Genomic DNA, 24,351 nt, shown 5'->3' on the forward strand with positions numbered 1-24,351 from the left:
TATGAATAAAGTCTATGGGAGAAGAAAGTTAGGTATGCATTCTTTCTTTTCTTTCTTTCTTTTTTTTTTTTTTTTTTTTTTTTTTGGTACAAGGGATTGAGCCACATTCCCAGCCCTATTTTGTATTTTATTTAGAGAGAGGATCTCAGGGAGTTGCTTAGCACTTTGCTTTTGCTGAGGTTCATTTTGAACTCACAATCCTCCTGCCTCAGCCTCCCCAGCTGCTAAGATTATAGATGCACCAAGCCCAACTACATTCTTATTTACATAATGAAGGAGAGAACATGCTAGAAGAAAAGAGACAAGTCAAAGTCTCTGGAATTAAATAGCCCAAATTAGAGTTAATTTATAGTAGTCATGCTAATGGAATACAAAAGCCCAAAGATAGAAGAGAACATTAATTATTCCAAAATAAAGTTTTTATAATAAAAACTAAGTGTTTATTATACACCAGTCTCATTTTAGAAGAAAAAAACAGTCCCATCATTTCTTCTTAGCCAGAACATAGCGTCCTAGGTCTAAGCCAGTTTAGAGCCTGGTGTGGTGGCACACCCCAGTGACTCAGGAGGCTGAAGCAGGAGGATGGCAAGTTCGAGGCCAGCCTGGGGAACTAAGTGAGACCCTGTCTCAAAATAAAATTAAAAAGGATGAGGCTGTAGCTCAGTGATACAGAACCCCCAGGTTCAATTCATGGATATTTTAACACATTCCTGAATGTGTTAATTGAACCAGGTTCAATTCATGAAAACACTCCCCCCCAAAAAAATTTAGATCACTAAAATAAAATAAATTTGTCCTATAATAATGATAATTAAGTGCTGAATCAAAGGGACTTCAGTGATTTCAAAACCCTACTGGAAAAGTTGCTTTTGGGGAGCTGAGTGAGATGTAGTTTACTGAGTAAAGAACCAAGCAGGTACCAGATAGATTAAATTAAGTAGATGCATCTGAAATTATTCAAAGTCCTATCTAGAAGAGCAAATGGAGATTGAGAGCTTTTCTCAACTTTAAACAGACATTTTCTCCCCATTGAACTCAGAGACTATAGCACTAAAAAGAAGGTTTTGTTTTTTTTTTTTTCTTTCCCAAAATTAGGTCACCGAAAAAACTGCATAAAGGTTTTAATCATTTTATACTACTTACTTTTTATTCTTAGCAAGTCTTCCTGGTAGTTCGTTGGTCATGAGACCTTTTTACCTTCTACACAATGCTAGTACATTCCACAATTCTCAGGCAAAGACGCATCAACCCTATAACAAAGTAGTCTTATAGGAACTGCACTCACATAGCTATATAATGCCTTTAAACTTTTGGAGGAAACTTTAAACTACTTTTTTTTTTTTTTTTTTAAGAAATCACTTCTATGTGTTTTTGTTTTTGTTTTCACTGAATTCTCTTAAAGACCATCTGAGGTGAGTAGAGACATTTTATTGTCATTATTTTGGGTGAATAAAATGGAGTATGGGGAAAGAATTCCAGATACTCTGCAATACTGAGGAAAGTTAATTTTCTGGTCCTCCCAAAAAACTGCCTAAAAGATTCTGGTTTACTCCTACTAGGCTTCCTTTCTTTCATCTCTTCTCCTTGTTCTTCTTGTGTTTCAAACTCATCTAAATCCGACTAATTACAGATTTAAGGACATAATCTCATTAGTGGAAGGACATCCAGGTTCCATCCACCGCCCCTGTAGGTTTAACCACGCCCAAAGTCACATCAGCTGGGCAGGGGGCAGTGAGAGTGGGTTGTGGGGAGTGTTATTTTACAAAAATAACCGGAAGAATGCTTTTGTTTTTGTCTTGTCTAAAGCTTTATGTGAATTGTTTTGATTTGCCTTTGGAAGTTTTATGGAATCATGTATCTGTTGACTTCAATGTTTTTGCTATCTGAAAATGCAGAATGTGACAGTGGCCCCGGGTTCAGCTGACAGGGTTGCTAATGGCGACGGGATGCCTGGAGACGAACAAGCAGAAAACAAGGAGGAAGGAGATAAAACTGGTGTCGTGAAGTTTGGATGGGTGAAAGGTGTGCTGGTGAGAAAGCTCCTGTGTTTACAAATGAAACCCATCCACTCTGTGATCTAGTGGATCCAGTGTCAGCAAGGCCTGGACATTAGAATTACAAAGATGACTGAATTTTACCCCATATTTGCTTCTCATGTCTCTTCAATGCCCCTTGTTTTACTCACAGGTAAGATGCATGCTGAATATCTGGGGAGTCATGCTCTTCATTCGCCTCTCCTGGATTGTTGGTGAAGCTGGAATTGGTAAGCATCGTTCTCTTCCTCAATAATTTTTGATGTAAATTATAAACCCAGGGAGCACCTGGGTTTCACCTTTCATATGGACTATGAGATGAAGGTCACAGAAATGACTTACGCTTGAGCTCCTTTGCCTCTTTAACAGTGTTTGTTGGAGAGGGCAGGTGAGGTGTTAGCTCCTGCAAGGCTGGAATTTTCCAAATCGCCATGTAGGTGAATTTTCATGTAAATCTATATTTTGATAGAGTTTAAAGCAAAACAGGTACACAAAAGCACATTCATTTTAGATAATAATATTCATGTTTGGGGATATGTTGACATTTGCCCTTTATTTGCTGAACAGTGTCCCTCTTGTTATGATTAGCAAAACTTCAATACCTGAAAACTACTTGTGAGAAGACTGGTGAAAATGTGAACTGCTGAACATTTTCCAGAGAAAATAATTGTGTTACCTTCAGGTACCAGCAGTTAGAAAACAAAGGTTAATAAGATATAAGCCTAAAATGATGGAGGAAATGACTAAAATAATGTATATAACTGATGTTATTTTTTTCTAAATGGGAAAATGGAAGACATGGATATTATTCTAGGAGTGATTATTTAAGTTTTTAAATCGCTGTATTCCATTTAAAATATTATTTCTTCTAGCAAATCTTTTTTTTGAGAGCATATTAGTAAAATTCATATAAAAATTTTATTTGATACTTACTTGATATTTTATCAAAGATCCTGATTTAATGTAATAAAAATCAATGATGTTCTATTCTGTATATGTGAAATACATCATGGATTCACTTTCGAGGGAAGACTTATAAATCATGAGTATCAAGAACATAGAAATTCAGGACTGGGGCTGTCGCTCAGCCACAGAGTGCTTGCCTAGCATATGTGAGGCACTGGGTTCGATCCTTAGCACCACATATAAATAAATAAAACAAAGGCATTCTGTCCATTTACAACTACAAAAAAATTTTTTTTTTTTTTTAAAAAGAACATAGAAGTTCAGATGTGTTCTCAGAGACTACTCCAAAAGGTATCTCAATTCATGTTTAAAAAGTAGTTGGTGACCATTTTACTGCCTTTGCTCCTCAAAACTCACACAGAACCACCAGAAGACTAACTCAAAAAACGAAAGAGCAAAGTTGTAAATTGAAAAGTGGAACCAGTTCCCATAGTTTTTCCATGTTTCATGTTTGGCAACTGCTAAGTTCCTGACAAAGGGCTGCTTGCTGGTTTTATGATGCATATCAAATGAATGCGTACAGCCGCAGGGTCTAAAATAAGTATATGCTGTTCCATGGAAAATCTGCATCTTAATATTGCCAAGGTTTTGCTTCAGGGTTTCATGCAAAATTAGGTTTTTAAGGGCAGTTTAGTAACTTATTGAGATCATCAAGAAACATTACTTTGTTTGGAGGTGTGAGAGTAGCCAAGGGCAAGAGTAATTCTTTTTAATGCAACTTATTTAACAGCCATATGTTTGGGCAATAATCTGAACTTTAATCAGATCTTACATTACTCTTCACAGTTAGCCCAACTTCAAGTTTCTTACAAAATTGTAAAATATGAAGAATCTTGTTTTCTGCTGAACGATTTATTACACTTTCAGACATTAGTGTTGTTTTAATAAGAATACTTTACTGAAGTGGTTAAATCACATATTCGAAGTGATTGGAGTTCTACCCAATGGTTGTTCAGTGAATTTTCCTTTCAGTGGAGGTTTACAGGTTTTGTTTTGTCTCATTTTTTTTTCCTTTTCTTTCTTTTTTTAATTCTCAGAAAATAGATTTTAGTGAGTAGTAGAAACTTCTTATCAACCATGCTGTTTCACTGGCCTTTGTTGTAAACCTAAAGTTAAATAAGTAAGTCACCATTTATTCCCATTTGGGTTTTCTGTCCTGGGACAGAAAAGAAACAAATACAAGGACTTTCTTCTTGCTTTGGGGGGTAGTTTGGAGATGAAATCCTCACACAAAATATTCAAGCTCAGATCTTGTGGATAAAGCCAGAAGGAATCTGGAACCAGCAGCAACAGTAGCTACAGCTCTGGGGTAGCCATTCAGGAGCTCTGAGTTCTGGCAGCTTTATTCCTGAAAGCAAATGGAAGGAAGGGCTGATAATGCCATCGAGCTGTTCTCTGTTTCGGAGACACTGGCTGAGGCAAGCTGGTTTCCAATAAACTTACCCATTTGGCAGGTGAGATGGATGTGAAAGGCAAGCACGACCTGAAGCAAGTCACTTATACCCTGTGAGCTTTACTTCACATCTAAAATTTAGGGATCTAGGTTAATTCTTTCTCAATCAGTTCTTTGAAGATAAACCTAAAGGACCTTGTTGAACAGGCAGACACAAGTTGAGATAAGCTGAGGGTAGCTTAGTCATCTTACTGTAGGGTATGCAAGAATTATCTGAGAGGTTAGGTTAGAAAATTGCAAAATACTGGGATTCACTTTTAAAGATTCCAACTCAGTAGGTCTGGGCATTTTTAATAAGCACCCCAGGCATTTCCTGAAGCAGACTGTTGGAGGGCCACACTCTGAGAAAACAACGAACTCCCCTACGCTGTCTTTTACCCTGGGATTTTATGTGTGGTGAGAGAGAAGCAATTCCTCTCTATGTAAGAATATAAAGCATTGTTCTGAGATTTCAGGACAATGGCTTACAGAAATATATACAATGTGAAAAGATAAATTAAGAATTTGGGGGAAAATAGAGGCAAAGGAAAATATGGATAGGAAAATAAAAAAGTTAGAGTAGGTTTAATGTCAAGAAATGCAAACTATATGGCTTTATATAGTTATAGTTTCTGGGTATGTTAAACATTCAATCTTAAACTTCCTCAAAACAAAGTCAAGAATAAAATAAAGTACAGAGGATAAAAATAAATCACATTTAGTAGCGCGAGGACCCGAGGTCACATAGTGATGCTTACCACAGGATTCCTGCAATAGACACAACACATTTAGTGCAACTGTTTCTTAAAACCCCTAGCTTTTAAGAGTCTACAGAGGCCAAAGCAGTATAATCCAAGTTTGCAACTTTTACCCCACTATTAACCTCTTGCCACTGCACTTTATCCTGCAAAATAGCCTAGAGACTCCTGCTTGATCCACAGTATAGCTGGGAGCATCTCAGTATTTCTGCCTTTAACCACCCTTCACTTCCCCTTTTATTGGGGCATCACCAGGAAGATCACAGCCAAGACATTCCTGGGGCAAAAGAGCCTACCGTCAGCAATTGCAGAGCATCTGCTTTATGTATGGGAACACACCAAACAGCCCAGGCCGGAGCTGGAGTGAGTGCAGCGTCCGTGATCCTACAATCTTCTCCCTGAATTCTAGGTCAGCCTCCACTGGACACGGGGATTGTAGGAGAGGGAAATAATGCTTCCCTCTTCCTACCGTAGGTTCATTGCCTGTGTCCCTAAAAATTAAACTATCCAAAGTCAGATCAACAAGAAAAAACAAATAGAAGTTTATTAACATGTTCATGGTGCATACATGTGAGCACCCAATAATAGGTGATTCAAAAAGGATCATTAGAACATGAGCTTATATATCATCTTAACAAAAGAACAATAAAGCTGTGGGAAGGTGGCAAGACAAAGGAATAAGATTTTCAGTTTCTGGGATGGCAAACTGCAGGAAACTAAGTAAATGGAGAACTACTGGAAGATAAGGGCTGGGCGGTAAGGTTTGTGTGCATTCTTGTGATGCCTTCTGTAAGTTGAGCAGAGTCTGAAGTTTTATCTCTGGTCATTAGCTTCTGTCCTTCCGAGTGACTGGGGAGGACATTTACAAATGTATATCCTGCATTTAGGCAAAGAGGAAAGGACAGAATTTTCTGGTGTCCTCATCTTGTTACGTGTCTTTAACTAAAAAAGAAAAAAAAAATTATGCCAAAACAGTATATTCTGGCATGTTCTGCCATCTTTGAGTGTTCTAAATAGTCAGGCTTTCCTCTGAATTCTGTCTCTACCACTTTCTTCGTTTCATTGTACTCATTGACCTTCTGAACAGTAAGATGCTCTAGGGCAACTTTTTTCATTTCATTTTACTTGTTCCTTGAAGTTCTCACACTACCTACCACACAGTTAGATATATTGAAGGCTTTCAATAAACAATAGCTTTTATGACTGTTGTACATACAATGAAAAAGTAGTACACTTGATTATGTTCTGCATTCTAGGCACTATGGTAGCAACTTAACACATGCATTCTTTCTAACTTAATTGCCATTTTTGGCTCAGAAAATAAGTAACTTGCCAGAGGTCACACTGCCAATAGTTAATGTAGTTCGATTTGATTCTTTCTACCTTACCCATCTGTCTGATGAACAGTTTGCTATCCTGTATGTAATTTTCCACCCCTACAGGAGCAAATGTACCTAAAAAGAAAGTTACCTGGGAGGAATCACATTTGATCTCCAGTTATATTAACAGCTTGGGATTGTATAGATCCATTTTTATGTTCATTGGTGTCTAGAATGTCATTAACCACGGGGTTCGCATTGCATTTTGACTCGTTTCGGTTGTTCAGTTGCATGCAATATAGCTTTGCACATTTTAGCGCTTGAGTTTCTTGGAAACTGACAGAAAACTTCAAAGCTGAGCATTTGCTGTTTGATGATTTCCTGGTCAACTTGTTATTCTCAAATGTGGTCCTTCAATGATGACCTTAGGTTTGCTAGCTTTTATGCAAATGACCCAATAGATTGTTCCACCATTTAATTGCCTTTATTTTTCCTCTCTCAACTGAGGTCTTGGTGTGATTATCATCGGCTTAGCCGTGACAGTGACTGCTATCACTGGTTTATCCACCTCTGCTATTGCCACAAATGGATATGTCAGAGGAGGTAATTAAACTTGTGACCCACAACATCATTTGTAAGGTAAAGGCAACACAGGCTCTAATAGCTCACCACTGACCTTTCTGGAGTGTTTTCAAAGGTAATACAAGTTGCTTCCTTTTTTCCCCTCCCCCAAGGCAAAGGGATGCAAGAAAAATGGAGAAGGATTTAACCTTTGTCAAAGCCCCAACTTTCTCATTCAGGTTCCTCTGAAACAAGAGAGAAGGTCAAATGTCATGTTTTCTCTTTTCACAGCCAGGGTAGTCTCTCTCCCAGGACACCAGCATAAGTCAACTTTTCCTTTCCAGGGCTGCATTTTAGATTGTGTTTACTTTTGGAAACCATCCTTCATCATAATGAGTGGTTCTCTGACTTGATCTTTATGCCAGGCATACCAGTTTCTCCTCAGCACAAGAAACCCCATTGGGGCCCAAGGCATGGACCTGGAAACTCAAATTAAAAGCTGTATAGTTTGCAGCAATAGGGAAACCAAAGAAGAAAAGTAATACGTAATATATTTTATCTTTCATTGCTAACAGGTCTTGGAGTTCTCATAATTCTTCTTTCCACCATGGTAACTTCTATTACTGGGTTGTCAACTTCTGCAATAGCAACTAACGGGTTTGTTCGTGGAGGTAAAATTTCTAAGATATCTAATACCCTCATCACTTGCTACCGGTAGGCAAAAACTTTTTATATATTTCTTTTTTATTGGAACAAGGACATAGCTCTATATCCTCTAGCCTGACCAAGTGTCTGGAGGATCCGGGTGCAGAGGGAAGCATCAGGTATGGTGAGTATAGTCCAGGTCTCCTCTGGTCAGCTCTGGTAGCCTTTCTAATGGACCTCCCTGGCACATTGCAGGTCATGCTTCACCGATGTACAGATTCCTCGTGAACATTTTATTTTGCAGGCCAATCTACACACCTACTGCTGGTGTTTCTTAGAAATGGACTCCTTGATATGGCTTCAGTTTTAAAGTTTAGTACATTTCAGGTCCTTCCTAGACCTCCATGGAATGGGATCTTTTAGCACATTTCAGGTTTTCATGGGGAGACTGACCCTTCTCTGATGGCTGCATCCTGAAGCCCTGGTGACTTATCTCAGTTCTGGAGCCAAACACCTTTCTTGGGGGATTTTGCAGGTCTTGGAGTCGTCATCATTGGCCTGAGTGTGGTAGTGACAACACTCACAGGTATTTCTATGTCTGCTATTTGCACAAATGGAGTAGTAAGAGGAGGTAAGTCAATTAATTTACTTATGACTGAAAAGCTTAGGTTACAGAGTAATGTTTAGAGTTGGTTTGATACTGAAAGTGAAATTTTCTTGTTGCTAATTAGCCTCCAAAGTTTTAAAACAAACCAAAATAACCAAAATTTAAACAGCAAGGCAACATGCTTCTCAACTAAAATTAGGGGATCTACAAAAAAGACCTCTTTGACCTAGTTCCTGTGATGAAACATGTTTGTTTTTAGAAAGACCATCTGTTTAGTAAGAAAGTATGAAATACAGCAAAATATGAGGTCTCTTATGGAAGATCCCTGGTTCTCTATCAGGTTCCCTTAGCATGGGTATTCTATAGCACTCTAGCTGACACGGTTGATGATTTCCCCTCAGTAAATCACTCCTGTGCCCAGCCTTCAAGGTTCACCCCAAACTAAATCTTCCTCGTGGCCAACAGGCATGGGAAGATCATCAAAAAGAAAATAAAGACAAAAGTTTGCAATCTATCCAGCAGCAGGTAGGCCTAGGCAGAAAATGAAGTGGATGAAATTCATTATTGTTCTTCTAACTTCATTTTTTCCCCATCCTCTTCCCCTTGGCTTTTTGGGTCCTCTCTTTTGGGTACCTTATCCAGGTCTCCCTGTTCAGGGCCTTCTAAAACACTATCCCACCCACAAAACACCTCCTCTCCCAACTTCTGCCTGACTTATTTTGACCAAGCCTACCTATGTAACTGGTTAGCTAATTTGTTTAAGGAAATAGTGTGGATTTGCTCCACCCAGATAATACATCACATTTTCAGAGAAGACTTTGGTCACTTAACCCAAAGCAGTTAGTTATTCTATTGAAAGAAACTCCTTCTCAGTAGAAGGTGGTTTTGCTGTTTGTTCAGTGTTTTTGTTTAATGTCATTTCCACATCAACTGTGCCTACCTCCAAGACTACTTCAGTGTAGAAAGTTGTTGCAATGATTTTTTAATAATCAGGGGTCTCATATAGTCATTTAAAAAAAAAAAAATCCATCACTAACTTGCTCTAGGTACAATGCAAGCTGTTGACCAGTCAGTTCAGTCTTTCCTGTACACTGAAGGGCACAACCATGGTCAAGGGAAAGGCAATTGTTCCATACCCTTCCTGCTTTGCCTCCCTCTTGGTCCCCAGTTATAGTATTTGGCAATAATCATGCCTTGTTGAGCTAAAAACAAAAGCCAAGTCTGATTTTTAGAATGAGTAATATGTAGCATTATACTCATACCTTGTTTTATGCAGCAAGTATATCCCAGAAAATTTTATGCAACACAAAAGGAAGTTGAAAGAATAAAGACAAACTTCTTCCACTTCATTTTTCTTCTAGGTCTGTTTATTTCTTAAATTTTTTGGATATAAGGTTTTATTTTATCCTAGTCACATTATTAATTTGAAAACTGCAGTGATTTTTTTTAAAGACAAAGTATTCTTTTTATAAAATTTCTCACTTGTAGCATTTTTTTTACATTTAGGTGTCAATAAATTGAATTTCACTAAGTCAGGGTACTTCTATTGTAGATTATGTACAGAGTACCAGAGTACAAAGAATGGCTAAGTTATTCATTATGATGACACAATTTCTAAAATTATTAGGAAACTATCATGCTTTATTAGAATAATTAACATTTAAATTTTTCAGACATTCAAAATCATTTGATCATGTAAATTAAATTCTTAGCATTTCCACAGTGTAAAACATGTTTATCTCTTATTTCAGGTGGAGCCTACTATCTTATTTCCAGGAGCTTAGGGCCTGAGTTCGGTGGGTCAATAGGCTTGATCTTTGCTTTTGCCAATGCAGTGGCTGTTGCTATGTATGTGGTGGGATTTGCTGAAACTGTAGTAGATCTTCTTAAGGTAAGTAAGGACTTTCTTTATACAGCCAAGCAAGATAATTCATTTCTTTTTCAGGACCCTAGGTATTATGGGGATATTATTATGGCAAAATGAGAGGGGAAGAGTTGGATATGGGGAAAGAAGCCCCAGACATGGCCTCAGAAGGTTTGACTTTGAGTTCCAGCTTTCACTTTGCCAACTGAGAGACTGTGAACCAGTTCTAATATTCATTTGAAATGTGTTTTCCAAATCTATACGATGGGCTAATAATACTGTTCTGTGTATTTCCCAGTAGCGTGGTATAGATCAGATGAAATGATGTACGTGAAACTGTAAAATATGAAAAATCAGATAGTCATGATTCAGCAGTCATGCTTCTATTATGCTTATAGATTTCCAAAGGAAAAGAAAGTTCAAACATTAGAATAACCTGTTGCAGAAAACTAATTTTAGATGCCCAGTTTAGGATGGTATATGTGTAAGCATGCTAATTGATTGGCAAACCAACTAACTTGGGATCTTTGTCTTGGGGTAACAATGGTGCTCACTGAACTCAATAAAATGATCTGTATTTGAAAATTAGATGAATCAATGAGCATCTGCGTGCTTTGTAAGACGTGTTATCTCCAAGAAATGCATTATTAGGTTTGTGTTGTCTATTCTTAAATGGAAAATACTTAATTTTCCAATATTAACATTGTTAACCCATTAATTTTTATTCCTCAAGGATTTCCCCTGATATCCCAAAATAATTAGTCATTCTTTGAAACAAAGCACAATGTATGTATATGTGCATTTACTTAATGTTACAGTAGTTTTAAAAGCTATGACTAGACTGAATCTCTGAAATTTCTAACTCTGAATCTTGATTATTCAAGGCCTATTAGCACAGAAAAAAAAAAAATGATAGGTTCTTTATTTTCTCAAACGTATGAGCCCTTCATTTTTCTAGTGGTCCCAGGCATTAGTGTACAAAATCTCTTTTTACTGTTAAATGTTACAATAATATCTATATACAAAAGGTTTAATCTCTAATCATTAGTGATTTTTCCCCCCAGGAGAGTGATTCAATGATGGTGGATCCAACCAATGACATTCGGATAATAGGCTCCATCACAGTGGTGATTCTTTTAGGAATTTCAGTAGCTGGAATGGAATGGGAAGCAAAGGTGAATTTCTCAAAATCATGTTATCAACAACTGTGGATCAGGTTGTGAACAAATTGCAGATATCAGGAGGACCCCATATTCAAAAAGAATTGCTGCTTACCATGGTGAAAGGATCCACTTAATGCTAGATGAAACCTCAAGCCCACAAAGCACCAAGTTCCATCATGCCTCACAGTGTCACATGATTGGCCTGTGCTTTGCCCTTTGTGTCATCCCAATGACATAGCCACCAAAGTTGCTTGCACCTTCATGCACAGACCACTTATAATCCTAGCCACAGTGCACACTGGAAGCTCATGTCTTGACCACAAGTCCTGGTATTCCCTTTCAAGTTGCCCATAGGTGCTAAAACCCAAAAGAAGTGACGTTATGTTGGGAAAAGGTAGCAGAGACAGAACTATTATTTTCCTCTGAAACCCAGTATTTCACCAGCAAATTTTAGTGTGTCATAGGCTTTGGAACCAGAACATATCTGAATTTAACTGGCAGTAAAGCAGATAGTAAATTTCTGAATGACACGGAACATGTCTTCTACCTCTTTTATAACTCCAAACAGGGGTCAGTGCCACTGAAAATATTCTGCAAGCTTGGAGATACAGTAACTGGTCCTCAAGCAGTCACCAGAAATGGAAGGACAGGCATAGCCTCCCACCCACATAAGGGAATAGGAAACATTCCAACATGGCATCTATTTGTGGGTTATGCACTCACAAGTTAAGCAATATTCACACATTAAACAGTGTCTGCCATGTGCCAGGCATTCTGCGAGGTACTGGACCTTCAGTTTTGACCAAAATAAGCACGATCCCTGCCCCAGTTCAGTATCTGGTCTATGAATAGATGAGTAAGAAAATAAATAAATAGAGAAACAAATAGAAAGTGGTAAATGGTGTAACAGACTATGAAGGAAATAACAGGATGCTGGGATATTAGAAAATAACAAGGGGGCTGGGTGTATAACACAGTAGTAGTGTGCTTGCTTAGTCTGCACAAACCCCTGGGTTTGCTCCCTAGGACCAGGAAGAAAACAAACAGACTAGCAAGCAAGCAAGCAGCAAGCAAGGGAGGGAGGAAATAACTGGACGCTGACTCTAGATTACTTATGCCCCAAGGGAGACTATGTAGTTCAACAGCGGTAGAGGGTAGTATTTCAAACTCCAGCTCTGCAGCTAAAATGCCTAGATTTTAATCTGGTTTATATCTCTGTGATCTGAGTAAATTATTTAACTTTAGCAACTTAGTGAGACCCTGTCCCAACAAATAAAAGATGGGGGGTGTGGTTTGGGGATGCAGCTCAGTGGTAAAGTACTCCTGGGTTCAATCCCCAGTGCTCCCCCTCAAAATTAGAATTTAAAACTTCCTCTGTTACACTGTAAGCCCTCAGAGAACATAAGTGCTAGTAGTTTAGATCAAGTGACCAGGAGAGTGCTCTTTGAGGAGGTCGTGGAGACTTAAAGGATGCAGGAAATATAGCTATTTCCTGCATCCTTTAAGAAGACTAGGGTGAGATCCAACCAGAGGAAACAGCATATGGTGATGCCAAGTCGGTACACAGTTGAAAATGTTGGAGGGACTGAAGGAAGACCATTTGGCCGGTAGACTGTGCACATTGAGCACACAATGACAGCCCGACATTAAGGGCATCATGGGAATTCAATGAACCATTCTGTTTTCTGGTAGACCTGCAGTAGAAGAGGAAGAATTAATAAGTTCTCTGCCTAAAAAAAAACTCAAGTCTGTACAAGTTAAAACTTACGACTCCAGTTATATTCCTGAAAAGCACTGTGGCAGTTACCCACCTACTACTTGAAATGTTCTTAAAGTGTCACCTGCAAGTACCCAAGCACATACTCCAACTGAAAATGCAGCATCTACATCCAAGTAGAAGAGTGCTTATTAAAATGATAGTCCAATTCTTGAAATCTGGTTCTAGGAAAGTCCATGTGTGTTGAGAGCTCCTCTGACTATCCTCCTCAGGGTTTTTTTGCTGTTCCTGATATTCGGCAGACAGTTGCTGTGGGTGTGTGTCATCAACGCAGTAGACAAGAAGGCTGCTGGAGCTGGCAAGGTCACCAAGTCTGCCCAGAAAGCTCAGAAGGCTAAATGAATATTACCCCTAACACCTGCCACCTCAGTCTTAATCAGTGGGGGAAGAACGGTCTCAGAACTGTTTGTCTCAATTGGCCATTTAAATTTAATAGTAAAAGACTGGTTAATGATCACAATGCATCATAAAACCTTCAGAAGGAAAGGAGAATGTTTTGTGGACCATTTGTTTTTTTGTGTGTGTGTGGCAGTTTTAAGTTATTATTTTTTAAAATCAGTACTTTTTAATGGAAACAACATGATCAAAAATCTGTCACAGAATTTTGAGACCATTATAACAAAAGTTCAATAAAAAAAATAAATAAAGATGATAGTCCACAAGAATGCACTTGTCACCGACAGTGGGTAATAGAGCCTTACCAAATAAGCAGATAGTCTTTCTCCAGTGGACAATAACTTATGCAATTATGTGAAAAGTTGTTAAATACATCTAATTTGATCTCCTTTCACTTCATTCCAGGCTCAAGTGATTCTTCTGATTATTCTTCTCATTGCTATTGCAAACTTCTTCATCGGGACTGTCATTCCATCCAACAATGAAAAGAAGTCCAGAGGCTTCTTCAATTACCAAGGTACAGGTGACAAATTAGTTTCTCCTCAAGCCATGCTTCTTCATTGCTCCCCACATCACTTTCCTTATCCCCTAATCCCAGTCATCAGAAATCCAGCAGAGCCCAGAAAAGAGACCATACTGAAGTTAGATTTGGAAGAGCCAGGGTTGAGATTTAACCCCTTTGCTTATCAGCTGGACAGGACACCTGATGTGTTTGGTTCTCAGATTTTCCTGCTAACTATGTGAGTAATAATAATAACTTCCTGAGGGGATTTTGAGAAGTAAATGAGATAGTGGTTATGAAAGTGTCTTGTAATCCTTAAAATACTGAACAAATTGTTGCTGTCAAGTACTGGGAATAAAAAGTACATGCCCGGAAAGAGAACACAGCTTGAACAATTTGTTCAACCAGTGCAGAGCACTAGAGTCAAATAAAGACATTTTTTTTTTCTTCCTAGTATATTTTTTGGCATCTTACCTTGCTATAGCATTACTAAGTTGAACATCACTGTCAAGTTTTCAAGCATGAAGATTTATAGGGTTACTTAGTGTAGCATCATGTGATAACATCACCAAGCATGGAATCTGACCTCTCCTATCTGCTCTAACACTCACTTGTTCCTACCTTTCCACTCTGACTTACTCAGGAATCCACTGCTGAGTTTGTTTTGTATTTCACTTCATTATTTGTTCAGTTGTCCATATTTGTTTTCTTTTTTTAAAAAAATCGTATTACCTCTATCTTCCTGTATCTCTATCTTGTTTATCTATCTCGTTTGCTTTGGACATGAACATCCTTTTCCTTTCTGTTCTTTTCCCTCTTTCCCATTCATATGGTATTTTTTTCCAATGTTTTAAATTTTCTTTCCTTTTTGCATCTGATTCTTTCATTCATCATTTTCTCCTCCTTTTCTTTTTCCTCTCTGTTTTTCTTCTAGATTGTTTCCTTTCACTTAAGTAATATGATGGCAACCTGTGAGATAGTATTACTTTATGGACAAGAATTTGTAGAAGTATCTAAGATCCAAATTCTGCAGCAAGAGGCAAAGAGATTAGAAAATGAGTAGTAACATTTTAAAGTGGCCTTATCCACAAAGTTCTCCTATCATTTAAATTTAAAAGCATAAAAAACAGAGTGTTGCTTGTTTCAGGTATTTATGCATGTGAGAATGTAGTTGTGGGGGGCATGGGTATGTGTGAATGTGTATGGTATATTTGTGAATGTGCCAGTATGATGATAAAAGAATTCTTCATCTTCTCTTTCAATCTCTTCAAGATTCAAAGAAGTCAGACATTCTGGGTCTCTGTTGACACAAAAATTACTGATTTTTCAGAGACACAGCATAGAGATCTAAAGTCTTACGATATACATTTTGACTATTGGCAAATACTAACAGATTTATCAGGAGTACAATAGCATCTCACTTGTTCATTTCAGTTAGACTCTTGAGAGTTCATTTCAGTTAGACTCTTGAGATGTATTTGCATTTAGAGTTATAGAAGTCAAAGGTTTTCTATTCTGAAATTTAAAAAGTTTGCATGATATTTTTCTTGTAATTTGTGTTGTAGCATCAATATTTGCAGAAAACTTTGGACCCAGCTTCACTAAAGGCGAAGGCTTCTTCTCTGTCTTTGCCATTTTTTTCCCAGCAGCTACTGGAATTCTTGCTGGTGCCAATATTTCAGGAGATTTGGAGGTATGCTGTTTTCTCTGCTTTGTAGTTCATGGTAGTACAGTTGATGGGCAGCCCAAGGAGCTACAGAGATTAAATGTGACCACATTTCCCTACAGATTCAAAACTATAAAATTTCTGCAAGGTTTCTTGGCTATTTACAAGTTCTCTCTTTTAATGCTAAATTTGGATTTCTGTTCCAAATAGTTCTTCCAAAAGTCTCAAATAGTGATATCAGAAGAAATGAGTATATTGACATGATGTCATTTTTCCAACAAAATGAATATAGTTCATTGAGAAACTATCCAAACCATCCCTTATCTTTTCAAGCCATAATTAATAAAATGGAACATTTAAGGAAAAGCATAAACAAAACAAAACAAAAATAATAGTTACTTTGTGCTTCATTCATATTATCCTGTTAAATACTGTAAGAATCATTATATTAGAATTTTGGTTTTAATGTTTTATTAAAGATCACTAACAGTGGCCAAAATAAGATAGGAGTTTCTTTTTCTAGTGCATAAATACTTGAATTCATAGATCATTCATCAGAAAAGAAAGTTCTGCTTTAAAAGGTAGCCCAGGAACTCAGATGAGCTCTCTTATTTCACTATTACATTAGGGTTTGCCCTCATCTGCAAGGTCCAAGATGACCAATCACTTCCAAAGTCACATTCCAGGCCTCAGGCAAGGGCATTAGAAAGTAGAAGGCAAGCAATTCCCAAAATTTGCATGTATCTCTTCTACTGGCATTCCATGGGCTAGAATTTAGTCTCAAGACCTTCCCTAGTTGCAAAGGAGCCTGGGAAATGTAGTCTTCAGCTGGGTACTATGTGCCCAGATAAAATTTGAAGGAGTTCTAGTATTTAAAGGAGAAAATTGAGGATGGATATTAGGGGGAAATAAGCAGTATCTTTAAAGAAAAAGAAGACATAGGTTTTACCTCACACAAATAAGCAAAATAAAAGTTTCAGGTTTCACCTCAATAAATTTGTAATCAACTTTAGAAGATTAGAGATATTTTCAAGAGTCATCAGCAGATGGCTCTTTTTTTTTTTTTTTTTTTTTTTTTGCTGTGCTGGGGATTAAACCCAGGGCCTTGTGCTTGCAAGGCAGGCACTCTACCAACTGAGCTATATCCCCAGCCCCATCAGCAGGTGTATAAGTGGAAAGCATTAGCACTGTCCTAGTGGATTGTGACATAAAAGTATTGAAAAAAGTTCAGTTATTCAGGGATGATTTCAAGGAGGTGACTTTTGAATCTGAACTGAAAGCAAAGGGTAGTTACTGACTATTGGTGAGGAAATAAAAGCAATTCCAGGCAGAAAAGACAAGGAATGGTCAGGCATGAGGGAACTGTGGCAACAGGAGTCTCTTACACTTCAACAGCAGTAAACCCTGGTGAGGCTGGATAACCTTACATGGCAAAGGGAAACAACTATGCAAGGGACTTGAGGGAGAGGTGCTTGCCACAGAATGTGACTGACTCCCTGCAAGCCTTCATACTATTTTACCTTCATACTATTCATTGTTGCATTCTCAAATCTACTAAGGCTTTGGTAAATATTTATTGAGTTTAATGATTTAAGGTATTTGTATTTGTTTATTAGTGACCACAGTGCTGTGGTAAATTCTTTGAGCACAGATAATGGCAGAAAAAAGATTATGATGAAGCTCAGAAAAGTCAAGAAGCATATTCAAAATGATTCAAGTAGTAAGTATTAACGACCTAATGAAATTTAGTTATGGATGTTGAACTTCTGGTTTCTCAGCACTGGAAATCAAAGGTCACTGATTTAAATTTCTGCCAACTGTAAGCATACTTTCAAATTAAATATTATTATGCTTTTTTTAGATTCCTTAAAAACCAGTTTGTATCAGATGCTTGGTAGTCAATTCAGCTTAGCTAGCACTAAGTACCTGAATTAAGACCAAGGCAGAGGAAAAGGACCAAAGGGGTCATCTTTAATTTGAGTTGGAGAGAAAAAATGGAAAGAATGTTTTCATAGTGATCCACAGTAAAAAACATTATACATCACAACCAAAGGCACACTTAAAAAATTTCTCCAAATGGTTCCTCATTGCAAATAATGTCTCCTGATATTTTCACATCAGTTCTATTCTATTCTATTTTTTAGCACTAGTGGAATCTATTGAATTGAATTCATGGCATAGCAGTTGAGGAAAAATAAACAGACTTGGCCATTGAGTTTGAAATGGCAGGAGGACACCAGTGTGGAGATGTCTAATAGGTAGCTAGATTGATGAGCCTGGAACTCTGGAAAGGAGAGAGGGCAGGAGTAGAAGCCACAGCCTGGATGAACTCACCCAGGTATGTGCAAGAGGGAGGAGTGAAGAGGTCCAATGCAGCACTCAGGGAAACACTGACATTCAAATTAATGGGTGAAAAGAAATTCATGATGTAAAAAGAGAAAGAGCTTTCTAAGAGGAACGGGAAGCCAAGAAAAACTAGGGTCATGACAGTCAAAAGAGGGGAATCCCTTGAGAAATAGTAACGTGGCCAAAAGCCAGAGTGAAAAGGTACATTATGTACTGAAAGGTGACCATATGCTGGGAAATAACAAGAGACCTTCAGTATAGATATACAGATATTATTCCTCTCTGAAGGTGAAACTAAAAATAAGAGATTCAGTTTGAGTAAATATTTATTCTATAGAAAGGTACAAGTTGTTGCTCACATCTGCTCAGACTCAGAATTCTCAAGATGGCCCATCAAGCGTTGGCACAAGGGGGAGCCGGGCACGGTGGTGCATGCCTGTAATTCCAGTGGTTTAGGAGGCTGAGGCAGGAGGATTGTGAGTTCAAAGCCAGCCTCAGCAAAAGCAAGGTGCTAAATAAGCAACTCAGTGAGACCCTGTCTCTAAATAAAATACGAAATAGGGCTGGGGATGTGGCTCAGTGGTGGAGAGCCCCTGAGTTCAATCCCTGGCCCCCCCCCCCCCAAAAAAAAAAAAAAGAGTTGGCACAAAGGGTACTACAGAGCTCTTATCCTGAGTCTTTCATTTGCTAATAATATACTATAGATGGTCTGTAAATATATACCTGGGAGAGGATTTGTGAAATACCCAAGTCTAATCAAGAGAGTTAAGATGTGATTTCAGAAATGCAAAATCAGAATGTGGTTTTCATACTGAAAAAGCAGCAATAGATTGCTTATATTCTGTCTTAAGAAAGAATATATGTTTAATAAAAAATGGTAGAAGAAGGTTAGATTGGGGTTACTGCTGAAGGAAGGAAATTAATATTTTAGAGTGAAAACTAAGAATCTATCAAAGTGGCAAGCCCTGTCTACAGGTGACCAGACTAGACAATCACATTTTTTTTCTGATCTTACAGAATCGTACATTAATATAGTGTCATCACAATTTTTATGTTAATACACATAACATATAAATCAAGTCTGACCCTCATGTAACTTCTGTTGTTTTAGAGCTTGTAATAGTCATAAATAAACACTTAGTCTTCATGTTTTAGGTGCAAAACTGCCTTCCATCTTCACCCTTCTTATCCTTATATTCATTTCCTTCCTTCCCACTTAATTCACATTCCACTCATATCCCAAGAAATCTCTAATCAAGTAAATAAATTTTGAAATATAGCATGAATAGGGAGATTGGGGCCCATAAAATCCACAGTTACCTTCTTATTTCTATGAGTTGTCCCATTGCATACCTGCCACACTGACTGTTGTGGACAGTAATGTGTGCAGATATTCCTAGGAGAGTGTGGGAGGGGTAGAGGGTAGTGACCACAGAGTGGCTCCACAGGCTGGTTTACTCCCATGTGAGGGCAGGTTTGCTTGGTTAAATTATGACTTCAGCTGTCATGTTGAATCTACCGTCACTATGACCTTTGTGATGGACTTGATTAGCATATTTGAGTTTTTTAAAAAAGCTCAAACTTTGTTTGACTATATTGATTGCTTATTTGTATTGATGAGTCTCTTGTCCTCTAGTGGGGAAACTAATGCCTACTGGAATTGTACTTCCCTCAGTTCAATATTTATTGACTCCTACTATATGCCAGGCACTGTCCTGTATAAACAATGAATGCATTAAAATGTCTATTTGATAATCCCTGTTAAGTTGAATTGAATATAATTCAATATGCTGCTTGGAAATTGATTTGATATGATTTAGGCCCCCAAATAGGATATAAAATGGTAAATTAAATATGATGTGAACTCAGCTTAGTGAATGTATATACGTTTATAAGCAAGAGAGAAGTCTATTTTCTGGTATAAGCTTGAATTTACCTTTCTTTATACCTGCTTATGGAAATTAAACATCTCCCATTGTGATCATTTCTGAACTAGATTCCAAATAGGGATTGGAGAATTTGGTAGACCATCCTTTCTGCTCACTCACAAGTGATTTTTTAAAGGCAAGCCTAAGCTCAATATAAAACAAACACACATACGAAGATATTATCAACATGCCAGATGTATTTGTATATTTTCCCCTCATGCTTTCCCACACAAATTTATAGGAGGCAAAGAGAGGAAGAGGCCTTGGTAATGAACTACCTAATGTACTTTTCTGTGAAATTTCCCTCTGGGGCAGTTAGAGATGTCTTATGTTCAGCACAAAGTTTTACAGGATTCATTATTTGCCCTGAACACTTTATCTCCATACCAAAATAGTTGAAGCTCACCACTTTGCCATTTTCTCCAACACGTCTTTAGAATTTGTCTTAGGAAGGGTATCTTAAAAATTTGAAATAACTCCAAGCAAACTATGTTTATTATTCTGCCCTGTTTTTTCCTCCACATTATTTTTTGAAAGGACCCCCAAGATGCCATCCCAAGAGGAACCATGCTGGCCATTTTCATCACCACAGTTGCCTACATAGGGGTTGCTATTTGTGTAGGTAAGTTGTATGTCTCTGGTGTCAGAATGTCAGAAGTACAAGGAGCCCATTCACTCTTTATGTCTAGAGGGCTTTCAATACATCCTAAGTAGAATTTTTTTTTTGTTTGTTTGTTTTTTTAAGGCAACAATTTTAATTCCTTTTTGGGTACCTAAATCTTAATGGTTTGGATCCTTTATGGGTTTTAATGAAATTGAGCTGTAAAGCAGGCATCCTGGGTCAGTACAAGATCAGAGCTAATCAGATTGTCATTCTGCCTGAACCCAAAGAGGGCCCCATTCTGCTCCCATAGGTGATAGTTCCACTGCCAAAAAGCCCTCAGCTTCCAGCACCCATCTCCCTTGCCACAGGAGGAAGGTGAAGAATAGAGACAAGCAAAAAAATCAAACCAAACCAAAACAAGAAATGGCCTTAGAAAAGTATGAAAAATGTGGAATTTATGAGAGTATCTCATCTTTGTACTGCCACCTCTAATATGGAAATGTCACTGTCACCAATTGGCAGGAAGTCAGAACAAGACCCAGCTACAGGTGGTGTGGGCGGCCAACCCCCATATTGCTCACTGAGCAGAAAATATGTGTATTTTCTTGCTGTTTCTGAGTATGACTTTGGTTCCACCTGCTGCCTGCAGTCACACCTACTCCTGGTTGCCCCCCCACAACCCGCCCCATATTTAGGCCATACCAGGAGAGAGAGAAATGTGGTTTCCCAAGATACAAAGAAGAAAACCCTTTTCTGTGTACAATAGATAATACAGATCTGGCTGGTCAACTATGGAGGCCTGATGGCCATTTTACCAAAGGGGACTTCTCAGTGGTCCTCTGCTTCCTATAGGGGAAACTAGGCAAATACATATATCTTAAGTTGGTTTCTGGAAGAAAAAGAAAAACAAAAGCAAAAATCTTTTCTTGCCTATCCCACTGCCTCTTATTTGAGAAAATTGGATAATGCTGGTAAACGTATTCTTGTGTCATTTCCAAATTTAGTTACACGTAAAGAGACTGTTTCAATGCATTAGAAAATCAACACATTTTTAAATGACATTGAAACCGCCTAAAGTTAAATTTCTCCATTTTTTTTAGACCCAATAAAGATGAGGGAAGGAGCAAGTTAGAGATGTGATTTCAGAGATTCTTCTAGTTTTTGCCCCCATAAGTGGGAGAAAAAAAAATCTGCATTTCTAGACCCTTCCCATGGCAGCCAGAGTCAACATCCTGTTGTTAATGCAAATAAGGGCTCATGGCCTGGCTTTATGAGAATTTGGAGAGACCTATTATGCAGAAGTTAAAATACATGATTCATAAAAGTCAATTTGACATAAATGAACAATGCAAAGAGGTAAAATCTAGAATGAATAATTTTGCTTGGTAATCAACAGCCATAATTTGGACCGTTTAAGCAAGGCTGGCAGGCTACCTCCCAGGGTTATGATAAGAAGGATTCCTACACTGATTATTATTAGTGACTCCTTCAACTCAAAGATTCTGTGATTTTTTTAAAGTCTTTTCCAGACTCAAAGAATGTGAATTCCTTGACTGAAGCTGAAAGTTCCTATTAGTTCCTGACATTGGGACCTGTCTTAATTAGAACCTATTCTGGGTGAAGTGCGAAAAGCAAAATAAACAGCTTTATTGGTTGGCATTTAGTTTGTACAATATTTATCTTTTGTGTAATTTTTAAAAGTCAATTATATTTCACGCATATATTCATATATTTCAATAATCCTGTCAAATACAGAATGGTGGCTACAGTCAAGGAAAACTCATAAGGAAAGCCAGTAATTAAAATACATATCGAGAGTCTTTAAAATGATCAAAATTCCATTTCTGAGAATCTAATCTAGAGAAATATTTTGAAATACAGAAGAAAAATGTACACACTAAGATATTTATTATAGAATGTTCGTAGTAGAAAATAAATATTCAAATGTGTGAAAATAATAAAATGGATTAACTGAAAGAAATGTTTGATACAACATTTGACCATTAATATTAAATTTAATTCCATAATGCTTTCCCTTGGTTCCCTCACAGACAAGAAAATATAATATCCTTCTGTTTGAAAAACATGTGGTCAGTAGCACTAAGTCAGAAATATGAATTGAATACATGCTATGTGCAAAATATTGCCATGTACATTTTCAGAGATCAGAAAGTAAGGCAGTCTCAACCCCCAAATCTCTTAGAATAGCTGTTGAGAGCTAAAACTTAAACCACCCAAGACAGTCAAAATGACAGGGCCACTCTCAGGACTCACAGGATGGGAGCCTCCAGTGACCATATCCCAAGAAACATTGACCATGAACAGAGACTGGGAATAGCCCTTTTCAGACTCAAAGTCAACTTAGTGTGTTTTCAGAAGAAAATCATAGAGAAGCAGAATCCTTCTAAAGAAATGATGAGCCCCAATTGTTTCCACAGCAGCCTGTGTGGTCCGTGATGCCACCGGAAGCATGAATGACACCATCATTTCTGGGGTGAACTGCAACGGGTCAGCAGCCTGTGGGTTGGGCTATGATTTCTCAAGATGTCGCCATGAACCATGTCAATATGGGCTGATGAACAATTTCCAGGTTCGAATTGCCAAAAAAAAATAATAATAAGTATAAAATGTTTATTTAGTTGTTTTTTTTTTAGAATCTTATGGATAGTGAAACTTCTGAACATCCAACTGATTGATTATTGATTGATTTGAATTCAGCAAGCAAGGAGCAATTTGTGTGGGAAGTAAAAGAGTGATACAGGCATCATGCAGTAGCACTTCCTGGGGTTACATTTACTGTGGTGGGGAGACTATAGCAGTGGTATGAATTTCATCACCAGGATTGAGTACCACCTGGTTCTATGTACCTTTTGATCAGTAGTGCAAGATTTCATAGTGGAGGGGAGAAGCCAAGATCAATTGGCACTTGGAATGCTTTTCATCTGTGGACTTTGGCTTAGGAAAAGCCTCTGAGGAGCTCCGGGGAATGCCTGAAAGACAGGCAAAGAGAAACTCTGAAAGGAAGGAGAAAATGAGGAAGAAGGAACAAGGGAAGTTGGAAATATGTAGGACTTGAAACATTGACTGTCTGCATGACTGGTGAGAAGAGAGAATGAAATGGGCTGTGAAGTCTTCATTTGTCTATTTCAACAACCAATGCAGAGAAATTAACTTAGCCGAAGTCATTATTCCAAAATATGACTTAAATTGATAGAATCTCATCATATCTCAGCTCTAAAATAATGTTTAGTGAACACATAAAAAGCAAAGATTTGAAAAGGCTCTGTGTGCAGGAAAATCTAGAAAGGCCTCTAATAAGACTGGTAAACAGTTGGGTCCCTCCCCAAACCTTATTAAAATACCACTTTCTGCTGGATAGAATTTCCCACCATCAAAGAAACATAACTGTGCTGGAATTGTAGCTCAGTAGTAGAGTGCTTGCCTAGCACGTGTGAGACACTGAGTTCGATCCTTAGCACCACATAAAAATGAATAAATAAAATAAAGGTATTGTGTCCATCTACAACTGAAAAAATAAATAGGAAAGAAAAAAGTCATATGACCACAAAGAACAGGGAAAAATGCAGTCAAAACCCTTGAAACCATTTCCTTTTTTGTTTTTTCTAGTATATTCTGAAAATATTGTGGTGTTTATTATTTTACATATAACAAAAATGCTGATTCCATTTTGAAAAAAGTAAATATTAAGAACTCCAGAATGAAGCAGAGAAGAGGTAAAATCTCCTTAGAAGCAATTAGCTTATAAAGATTCCAAATCACAGAA

General features: G+C 37.7%; 1 protein-coding gene across 3 annotated transcripts in view; it reads left to right on the forward strand.

Moving 5' to 3' along the window:
• SLC12A1 (solute carrier family 12 member 1) overlaps positions 1-24,351 on the forward strand; it is an 82,309-nt gene that overhangs the window by 10,235 nt on the left and 47,723 nt on the right. The window contains exons 3-11 of one of the 3 annotated variants that reach the window (XM_079126143.1): positions 1,896-2,030; positions 2,188-2,263; positions 7,016-7,111; positions 10,073-10,212; positions 11,250-11,360; positions 13,927-14,038; positions 15,589-15,716; positions 20,501-20,585; positions 23,006-23,157. In XM_079126143.1, coding sequence (XP_078982269.1) covers positions 1,896-2,030; positions 2,188-2,263; positions 7,016-7,111; positions 10,073-10,212; positions 11,250-11,360; positions 13,927-14,038; positions 15,589-15,716; positions 20,501-20,585; positions 23,006-23,157 — 1,035 coding nt within the window. Of the gene's footprint in view, positions 1-1,895; positions 2,031-2,187; positions 2,264-7,015; positions 7,112-7,644; positions 7,741-8,249; positions 8,346-10,072; positions 10,213-11,249; positions 11,361-13,926; positions 14,039-15,588; positions 15,717-20,500; positions 20,586-23,005; positions 23,158-24,351 lie in introns of all 3 variants that reach the window. The other 2 variants (XM_079126141.1, XM_079126142.1) reach the window with 2 other exon arrangements.

The sequence above is a fragment of the Sciurus vulgaris genome, assembly GCF_902686455.1.
Source record: "Sciurus vulgaris genome assembly, chromosome: 2".
NCBI lineage: Eukaryota > Metazoa > Chordata > Mammalia > Rodentia > Sciuridae > Sciurus > Sciurus vulgaris.